The sequence below is a fragment of the Pomacea canaliculata genome, linkage group LG13 (assembly GCF_003073045.1).
Source record: "Pomacea canaliculata isolate SZHN2017 linkage group LG13, ASM307304v1, whole genome shotgun sequence".
NCBI lineage: Eukaryota > Metazoa > Mollusca > Gastropoda > Architaenioglossa > Ampullariidae > Pomacea > Pomacea canaliculata.
In genome coordinates this window covers 11582123-11593294 of record NC_037602.1, presented here as the reverse complement: position 1 = coordinate 11593294, position 11172 = coordinate 11582123, and the positions used below count along the sequence as shown (strand labels likewise).

Here is an 11172-nt window from a genome sequence, read left to right as displayed (position 1 = left end):
GCTGCAAGTGTATGTGTATTTATTTGTATGTTTGTCATTAGCGCCTGTCTTTTTTGTTTGGTCACTTTTGTCTGGACTATCCTTGTTGAAATCGCTGGCTGTTCATATTACTGCGCATGTTCATCCTCTTCTTTGGGTTCAGTGAGTAAATAAAAGTTTAGCTGTTACTGATCCCATAGTTCCGGTTGCCAAAGATCCCATTTCCAGTGGCAGTACCACTTGCAAGCCAGACTTTTTTTAATAGCACTGCAGTCGATTTTACACAGAGCATGTATTTCATTGATCCTCAAATGTTTCTTGGTCACAGATACACATTTCTTTGTTTTTGTCCTTCCCATGACTGAAGTAACATTGGGTTACATATACATTTAATAACCTATGTCTTTTTCCTTCTCCTAAAAGACTGGGGATATAGTACACTACTTTGTTCATTGTTTGGTTATTGTAAGTTCTTTGTCTCTCTCCCCCGTTGGTCTAAGAATAAGAGAGTGGAGTACAGTTTTATTACTGTGTAAAATGCTCTCCAATATTAGTCTATGGTTATTGCTAGATTGGTTCATCTTATGGATCAACAGCTGACTTAATGACACATACTGACAAAAAATTTGTACTTTTAACTGTAATGGACTAGGAGATCAAAGCAAAAGAAAGGATGTAGTTAATTTCCAAATGCACAAAACTCCAATAGTTACCTTCTACAAAAGACTTGTATGCTTTCTAAAGATGAGGATTTTATTACATGGTGCTGGGGAGGTAAAGTAATGCTGGCTTGGCTACAAACTACGATGATCTTGCTGTGCTTGATAATAACAGGTGGCAATCAAGGTGATTAGATCAGTTACATGCCTTTTCAGTGGCATATCTTAAAATGGTGGAAGTAGCATAAAAGACATTCATGTGCAGGCTGCATGTGCACTAGAGAAGTGGAAAGGTTTTTGTTAGTTGTTTTTTTTGGAGGGGTGGAACTCATGAATCCTCATCCTAGTGTGAATATTTATTGCAGCTGCCTGGTGATGCTTTCATGGATTTTTCTTAACAGCAACTGTATCAAGTGCCTCAGATTTCCTCTTTTCTTTTTAAAGGCTGGACCATTACAAGCTGTATAGATCTTTAATGCGGTAGACAAATGAGAATGAATACAGAGAATTTTTAAAAATTCAGGAAAGGCTGCATGACAGAGCCTAAGACTGCACGGAGAGAATGCATAAAAAAAAAAATAAGGAAATCTAGTTTAAATACACACGCTTGTACAACATCCAAAAAGAAAAAATTGCACATGCAGGCACCACACACAAATATATGCAACATTGACCATATTGATTTATTGCAAATGGTGTAAAGATAACTTTTGATCATTAATCATAAAGACCATCTTAAAACCTATGGCTAAGATCTGGCCACCAAGTACCCTAGATAAGAAGGCATAATACATTTGTTTTCTCTAAAAGTGGAACAGTATACATTGTGCTGTATAACTATTGCAAGCCTATGGCCAGACAGAGCTATGTGAAAGATCAATGCTGTACCAACACTAGTGCAGGACAAAGTAATTTTAAAAATAGTTTAAAAATCAGCTGAACTCACATTTGTATCTTGAACACACAGCAGGAATGATCACTACAAATATTTGCCTAGCGCCTGCATTTTGTTCCCAGAAAAGTTTCTAGTCCTTGTTGGTGTATAAAATTCAACTATGGAATGTTGAGGACAGGATATTCCTAATCTTCCTCTCATCAGTCATCAGCTGCTTTAAGTCTTGTGGCTACTGCTTGAGAGCAAGACAAGCATGCTTAAGCCCACAGAATGTTTTAGTAACAACTACAGAACTGTCTAGTGTCTTGCCACAGATATGACTGTAACAGTACTTGGTTTAACAATTTTTCAGCTCATTGTTATCCCAGTAATTAAAGAAATCCATCAAGTCTATTTCAACACATTTTAAAATGCACTCACTGTATAGTCTGTAGGATGTATTGTACCTAATGTTTCAATAGTTACATTCATAGATGCTCATACATACACATACCCACATTGATTCCAATGAAAATATATACCCTTAAATCAAAATTCTACAGAAAAGGACACCAAAACAGCCACAAATTTGAGTCATCACAGTAAAATCTTCTATCCGTCCTTTAAGACAGTTGACTACAACATTGTTTTACAAGCTGATTCCAGTCTTTTAAGTCCATGTTTATAACAGCTGCTGTAGTTTTAACTATCTCTGGCAATGTAATAAACAAATAGATCACCAATTTCAGTAGACCTTCATTGTACAATAACACCACACAATGCTGATGAAGTGCAAGAACAAATCATAAAGTCCCAATGAATTATTCTGTCAGTACATCACTCTATTAATGCAAACCCTCTCCTCCTTTTTTTTTTTAACAGACTTTCTCTTAAATATTGATTTGACTAGTTTAAGTAATAACTTGAGAACTGCAAAAATATTGAAACAAATTTCGGAAAGTTCTAAAAAAACAAAACTGAGCCACACACCGAGCACTGTGCTGACTGAATTTGTCAAAGGCTGGGTCACTGACTCAGTTTCCCAGTTCAACATAAGTGCAAAGTGTACCTGGGATGCAAGACTGAGCAGCGACCGCCTACAGACAAGCATTGTCATCAGTTTGATTTGGGTTAGATAAATTGTTGCATAAGAGAATAGTGTCATCTGCTGTGAGTGCATTTTGAGCTTGTGTCAGCTAAATGTGCATGTTCTGTTATGGCTGCACCTGAACATATAAAGACTTGTCATTATTCCCACAACAAAACAGTGCAACAAGTATTTACATAGCATTCATTTACTTTGTATTAGGTATTGTAATTTAAAGTATGCTGGAGGATATGTGTAAGTGGAAGTTGTATGCAAATACTTTGCTGTTTTATGTATGGGACTTCTACATCCCCAGATTGTGTAATGTGCAGGTCTTGGGACCAATTCCCTGCACATACCAAGCGATGACTGTATTATGTAGTAGTCGCTGATTAACTGTAATAATGTTTAATTGCTGTGTGCTGACAATGTTGCATCTTATTGTGGCGTTAGATGATGCTCCATGAACCCTTTACACAGAAAAGAAGATTTCCCATGTACATCCACAAACAACTGTTTCACTACGCAAGTTGTCAATGTCATTTTGCATCACTTATTTCTTAGCTAAACTTGGCTCACTGCATCACTACATATGAAAATCAACTAGTGGACAAAGATGATGGCACACCTTTTTTCTTGCTGCCTCCTAGTTTTCTAGGAATCTAACATTCTAATGAACATGAAAATATATAAAGCACATAGCCATCTGAATTGTGCCAGTGACAGAAAAGAACACTAAATAGTATAATTCTGTTTTATCAATAGTGTATGTAGGATACATGAGCTACATCGAAGGGAAAACATTGAACAAGGAACAGGTAACAAGATTTAGACACAGATATGTGAAGGCATATTCATGCTAGATTAAGGCAAGTGCAGATATTAGTATGCATAGTGAAAGAGTTCTTATGCCATATGAAACCTATGCTAATATATATATATGTCTTGGATCTTAACCCTTTTACCATCAAGGAAAAAAATTCTTGAAGTATTATCTTGAGAACTGAATCAGTTTTTTTTTTCAAAATGCCTTCTTCTTCCCACCATTATTTTACCAGAAAGAAAACTGTCTAACTATATCTGTTTTTCAACAGTATGTGAACTAGGCACTTTTGTCAAGCCAACAGTAATTGTTGGCCACCATTCAATGCAGATACTGCCAACTCAATAACTGTACCTTATAAGCAAAGTGCCAGAGATAATCTTGTTACACCATGAAACAACACACAACAAATTGAAAGTATGGAGTGCTGTCATTACTTTTATCTGCTTCAGTGCCACAAGAGCTAGAATCTATCTTCCCTAAATGTTTTCTGATAAATAATTAGCTAAATAAAAACAAAAAGTGAATGGACTATGAAAAAAATTATAGCAAAGAGTTAATTTAACCCTTGGCACAAACCTCAGTTTGCCTAATACCAATAAAGATCTACTACTTTCAACAGCCCTGTGCTTTACGGTACCTCAGCTATGTATAACAGTCAATGCAAAAGCAGAAAGCTTCACCAAACATAGTTATAGTAAACACTTTTGATTTGAGATTAACAGGATCCAGTGCTCTGGCTTAGGACTAAGATCACAGGGGATGGGGGAAGTAGACACAATCTAGAACCACCTGTGACACCTTGCACTTTACTCAAAGGCACAAGCAGGATGCTAAGACACGTAGGGCTGTGATAGAGCAAGGACGGCTTGTGATGAGGAAGGGAAGTTTGGTCACAAAAACATTTTCAGCAGAGACTTCATTTGTTTAAAGATAAGGCTACACAAAATCACGAGTAACCTGAAAGCTATTTAACTTAGAGCCACACCCCACTTACTTTTATCTATAAAAAGACTGCATAGATTTCTAATACACATTAAAGTACTAGTCTATCAGTTCTAAGAACACCATTATCATTTACTTTACTTGCTTCTTCTTCATCTCACTTATTGCAATCAAACATGCTGCAGCCTGTAACTGCTGTAATCAGGTTACAGTAGCCACTCACTTTGTCAGCAAATTGATTTCTATACAATACTACAGCATGCTGAGAGTAAAGCCATGGAATTCTCCACTAAGTGGACCATGCACAATCAAGAATGAACCATCTAAAGCACCATCTAGGGTACTTACAGTGAAATGCTAATCATAAGAAATAATGAAAGAGATCATGACAAAAAGCTGTCAGTAGGCAAGGTAATCTAATTCTAAATTTTAAAAAACACTTCTTAAAATAAGTAATTACAGCCCTTTACGATGGTACAAAAACACAAATCAAATAAAATGGATGTGAAATGAATATAGTAAAAAAGATGAGAAAAAAACCAGTTAAATTGCCACCATAGTCTCCAAAACTATAAGAATGTGTAACAATGAATATTCTTGAGGTGTGCAGAAAGAGCACAGCAAGCTGGTCATCATTTTGCACTGTCCAGTCTCTCTCAGTAATGCACCCTCACTGACAGTCATATGAGAGCGGACTACCACTGTGATTACTCTGCACCAGATTGCGAGCAAAAGTAGTGTCAGTTATTGTGACTGTGCTAACTCGGTCACTCTTATAAAATCTCTCTACAAACACAGCGTTGTTGCTCTCTGAAATGCAATAATGCACAAAGTCTGGCAAGAGAGTACTTTAAAAGTCATTCTTTATCTGACTACAATGTTCAATTTCATCCTTAAGAAAACTTCACTTTCTTTTATGTTGAGGTAAGAAGGTAAGACAGCTTCTAGCAAGTCCCATTAATGGTCAATGGAGTAAAGAGACCAACTTCAAAGCCACATAATATAGAGCAGCAATGCCAAATCAGAGGAAGAAACAGCTTAAAGTACATCCTTGTAAACAATGTCATAGTTTAAACAAACAATACAATGTTTAAACAAGCCATACAAACAGCCCATCTATATCAAGTCTCTCTAAATAATTTACTTGGCACTTGGTTCTTTTAAGAACATGCTGACAATCCATATTATAATCAATTCTGATGCCAAACAAACATTAAGATATTGAAGCCGTCATAGTAACACACTTGCAGTGTGCTGGCACAGCAGTTACCATTTTAATTGCTTACTTTAAAAAATTTTGTATTGCAAACTTTTATACCTTGAAATACTGCAGCTCAGCTAATGATTTTATGAAGGTTACACAGCTCCTTAAGAAATAAATCTTTTGTAATGGGCTGGAGGCATAGCTTTCATACAGTTACTATTTATCATAGCAGTTTAATCAAAAAGGATTTCTTTAACACTATGTGGACATTCCTAAATGCAAGTTTCAGTAACCATACCCTTGGAAATAGCATGCAATATACTTTGTATTTTCAGATTTGTACACTTGTACAGATGGGCAGTGCATTTAACTGGATTATCTTCATGTTAAATGAAGCTAGGAGTTCAAGGCTTTCTATCATTAAACATTGGCATATGCTAAATATAAACAAGACTAAACAGCAAACAGGACACACTGTAAAAGGTTGGTATATGTGTGGTTGTAACCGGCTGACCTCCAAATATGAGATACAAGTTATACAGTCTTACTAATAAATAACAATTTACACAGTTTAAACAAAGTGTACAAGGTGTCTCTGAAATATGACTGAACACAATCTATAAATGTCTCAGAAATACATGTGAACATCATCTACAGGATGTATTCACACAAAAAATGTTCAAAACTATCTACAGGCTGAAATTTATCCTTTGAACATGTCGGCAGGCCAACAAGATATAGATTGATTACAATTTGCTAATCTTAATAAGAGAAAATCTCTGACAAGTTTCTTTTCAGAAAGGCGGTGACCAACGTTTGTGTCACACAAAATGCAAAAAACATATTGGACCAATCTGCCTGGCATTATGGGTCTCTTTTGTGCAGCTTCAGGAAAGAACCAGGTTTATGCCCACAATTCTCTATCAATTTACCAATGTCAGCACACAAAATAATAGTAACAACACATGTGCTGCTAATCATCAAATTATATACATTAATTCTTATCTCATTGTCATCTCTTTGTTGCTGCATAAATTGCAGGAAACAGTTCACAATTATAAAGTAGTTCTGTATATGAAAAGGTTGTGGGTTTTTTCAATGCTACAAACTAATTTCTCATACTTCTAAATGCATAGGGTTAGACATATCATCGCGTCTGCTGAAGCAGCTATAACTGGAAAGAAAGACATCTCCTCAAGCAGCTATCCTCACTAACTCTCTTTGCTGAAAAGGGGCAGTTCTAAATCTGCTACTGTGGTGATACTTAAACTTAACCTAGTTAAATCAGTTCAGCAAAATGATCCTGTAAATGTAAACTCAAAAAGAGTAAATGAGCTGGCAAAGAATAGTGTCGTGTCTACACACTGTATACAGCAAATACTTAAGTATCTGCTTGCTAACCCTGACAAACAGCACAGAGTTATTCAAGACCCTGACAGCAAAATGCAATGGCACAACAATTCTTTAACAACAATAAAACATAAAATCCTATCTGCACAGTCGCCAAAATCTCACCCCTCTCCACACACACACCAAATAAACAAGTGACAATGTCTAACAAATACTAGACATCACCAGCCACTAAAATCACAGCAAGAAACCTCATGAAATGTCTCCAAACGACCTGCAGGAGAAAAACAATAAGACTAAATGAACAAGAGAAATACTTGACTCCTTCCTGTTATACCCACAAAAATTTGTCAAGTACAAATGTATGAGTATACTTATTTTTTCTTTGTTCAGATGTGACTAGTTTCAGTAACTGGTTCTCAAACACAAATTTCAGAGCTATTGCTGAACATCAAAATGGTAACAGAAAGCAAGTCCATCAAATACAAGGTTTTAATGTTTCACTATTTTATTAAAGTAACAAGGAATGTCAAAGGACATACTTGATAGGGTTTAATGACTTAAAATGAGGAATGAATTAATGTTAAAAGGAAGTTCAGGACAATTCGAAAAAGCTCTTCAAATGTTTCTTTTCTTTTTAAAAAAAAAAACTCATCACCTGGCTGGAGAATTATCATCTTAAAATAAAAAAGCAGCTTAAAACTGCATCATTTGTTGTTTATCTCCTTCCTCTGTGCATAAACAATGAACTGTACTTACACAAATCTGTACATCCATCTCTCCCCACACAAACACACAGCTGATAAGGTTTATATATCAATATATATGTGTGTGTGTGTGAAAGGATGTTATAATGGTTCTGCAAGTGTTATAAAACACTGAATGTTATCACCAACACTGTCTCAGAGAAAAATCAAACACAAATATTACAGGAAAACTGTGGTCACTGTGCTGCTTATGTTCAGATACTAACAAATGTTTATATGTGGACACACTGATGCTGTTATAGTGCAGAAATATCTGAATGTACGATCTGTAGTACAAATGTATCATCCAAAACATACACCTGGCAGTACACTCCTCAACCGAAAAGGAGCATGTTTTATAATGTAATATTTCACTTTAGACATCAGCACCAGCATATTAACCTTCACTGTGTGTGGTGTCCTTTGCAAGACAGCAGTGCTTTATTGCCGCTCTTCTTTGATAACAAATCCCAAGGCAAAAGTGCATGTCCTTAAACATCAATGGATTGAAAAAAAAGTTTGGTGTAGAGAAAAAGTGAATAAATGAAATGGTAAATGAATTACTTCCCTGAAACATCCTGGGTATTTCTGTGGTAAAAGAGCAAAACTGTGTCAACAACTGAGTAACAACATCAACTCACTGATCTACAATGATATGTTGCAGCTGGCTGTGCCATCAATAAGTAATAAATACACAGTGATGCTAACATCTCAATAAACATGAAGTGTCCTGAATACAGCTGAATACAGAAAAACCATCAGCTGCATGCTTTGTGAGATACACCAGGAGTATATCCTAATGAATGGTGAATCCTTGGTGAATTCTGTAGGAAACAATTCACTCCTTCATCCTGAAAAAAAGGTATTCATTATTCAGCTAAATATAAATAAGTCTAATCATTTTTTAACATATATGCAATGAAGAATTACAAAACCTTACACTTTTACAATAACAAGTATACAAACCAATAATCTTACAACAAAAAGAATTTTTAACACTTCTTTTTGAGTCTCATTCAAGATTCTACAAATAATAATAATTGACCGCAGCTGAGCTAAACTTCTTTCACAAACTGTCACATTTTACATTTTTAGGAACAAGCTACGAGTTTTCACCCAATACTGTACAATTTGTTCTCAAGCTGTTAGACAAGCATATAATAAAATGGTCACTTACATCATTAAAAGTAAAATACAGGTGAGCCCACACCATGCTCTCTGGTCCCCTCTGGTGCTGTCCTTGGGCCACCGGGGGCAGGGTCAGTGCTGCTGGACTTGTGGCTCACCCGTTCAGGGGACATCCTGTTTGCAGGTTCGGCCAGTTTTATGATGGAGGAAAGGTTGGAGGGTGTGCTGCGAGATTTCTGGTTGCGCAGAATCATACCTTGTGCCTGAGCGGGAGATGGAATTCTTTCAGAAGGGCTTTTGCTACCACCTCGTGGCCCTGCCACACTTGCAGCTGTTATTCGTGGGGGTAGGCTCTGCGAATGTTGAGGTGGAGGGTGTCGTTGCCTGTTGTTACCCGTCGCCAGTGAGGAGGACAGCTTCAAAGGCAGCTGCTGCACATTGGCCCCTCCAACTTTGTGCTCATTGAAGGTGCTCAGCAGATGCACAGGCACTGCCTTGCCACCCCTAGAGGTTTGAGGCTTGCTGAACATTCGGTAAGGATGGGCAAGACCACACACATCATGAGAAGAGTTGCTGTTGGTGGAGGTCAGTTTTGATGAAGAATCTCTTTCAACAAATCCAGATGTCATAGAAGAAAAGTCAGCAGATGCTGAGCGTCGGTGGCCTATGGACTGATGGGGAATGCCAGGATCGGACACATGGTGATGAGAAGGAAGCTTATGAGTGTCCAGATCCACCATGTGATGCGGCTGCTCATTGAAGACTGAGGCTTCTAGCAAACCCTGTTCTTTCAGCATGTCAATGTGACGCTTGAGCAAATCATGTTGTCGACTAAGTTCTTCCTTCCTTCTCTTAATCTCAACCTGAAAACACCACCTTACATCAATAGTTTGGACATCAATCCCACCTGATTAAATTAGACTCTTGTTTTTCCTGTCTAAAATATATTTCCATAAGGACTTGCAGTAGTTAAAATAAAAATATTTTCTTACAAGGACATGCGGCCCACACCCTCTGCTCCACTAACGCCTGAGCAGCAACAACATAAAATGTTATTGGAATGTACAGGTTTGTTGAAAAGATTTTAACATCATAAATGCTTTATTCATATTATGAAATACTAAAATGTCCATAATAACAGTACAGTACTGCAAACACTTAGCCTATCTAAACACCTATCCTAACACTGTTTGTTTGTTTGTTTATTGGTGTTTTATGCCATGCCAGCAACTAAGGCTATATCATGGCAATAAAAAAGTTTTTATGTTTAAAAGTTTCAGGGTAAATTTTCTCCAGTTATTTAACTTAAAATCAGACCACGGTAATAAGTTAACTAGATGTTAAAGAAACAAATATGGTGTAAAATGGGTGGTGGAGCCCAAAAAGGCCGCCAACAAAACAGAGATTACATAAGATATATTAGACTTAGATTTTGGTGTAAAAGTCCTATTCTTTTTAAAAAACCAAAAATAGCTGCCGATGGGATGGACCTAATAAAACATACAATGAATCCACTGTATAAAATTTTTGACGAATGGTCTGAAGCCGGACAGTTCATGAGAAAGTGTACTACGTCAAGATGTCCCCCACACCAGGGGCAACCTGGTGGTTGTTCCCCTCGCAAGAGGTATCCTTGCGTGGCATATGTGTGTCCTGTCTTTAGTCTTGTTAGGACTACCTCCTCCCGCCTTGTGGTATGGCACAAAGGTGGCGGTCAGAAAGACAGGGAAGAGTGGCGAATAATTTATTCTGACAGAGGGTGTTCCAGAGGTTTTGCCATAAAGTCAGTATGTAGGTTGTAAGTACAGTTTTACAGTCAGATGAAATAAGGAACTGTATTTTACCAGGGGACTGACATGCAGCCTTAGCAGCCTGGTCTGCTCGAACATTGCCTGGAATGCCAGAATGGCCAGGGGCCCAGATAAAGACAATGTCCTTGTTTCGTTCGATAAGTGCTGCATGAATTTTATGAATCTTGACCACAAGGGGGTGATCAGATTCATTTGAAATAAGAGCTTGGAGAGCAGAAAGAGAGTCTGAGATTATCAGAAAGTTGTGCTCCGAAGAGCGGTGAGCATGCTGCAAGGCAAGTGTGATAGCATAAAGTTCTGCTGTAAAGATAGAACTTTCGTCTGCCAATCGGACTGAAGCAGCCTGTTGTGGTTGGCAGGATGGAACTGCAGCCGCAGCGACTGGGCCACCACTTGGGATTTTGGAGCCATCTGTATAGATTGAACAGAATTGAGGATAATCAGAAATAAGTTTACGAAAGTGTTGAAGATAGATGGGGTCACTAGTGTCCCCTTTTTTGAAAGTTGTAAGATCAAAGCGAATCTCAGGAACAGGAAGAGTCCAAGGAGGAGTTGTTTGTGGAGGT

General features: G+C 37.4%; 1 protein-coding gene across 6 annotated transcripts in view; it reads right to left on the bottom strand.

Moving 5' to 3' along the window:
* Positions 1–1302: 1302 nt before the first annotated feature.
* LOC112554130 (A-kinase anchor protein 13-like) overlaps positions 1303–11172 on the bottom strand; it is a 69838-nt gene continuing 59968 nt past the window's right edge. For all 6 annotated transcript variants that reach the window (XM_025221740.1, XM_025221742.1, XM_025221743.1 and 3 more), the window contains 2 exons: positions 8845–9658; positions 1303–8518 (listed from right to left, as the gene is read on the bottom strand). In XM_025221740.1, coding sequence (XP_025077525.1) covers positions 8849–9658 — 810 coding nt within the window. In that variant the 3' untranslated portion in view covers positions 1303–8518; positions 8845–8848. The remainder of the gene's footprint in view (positions 8519–8844; positions 9659–11172) is intronic.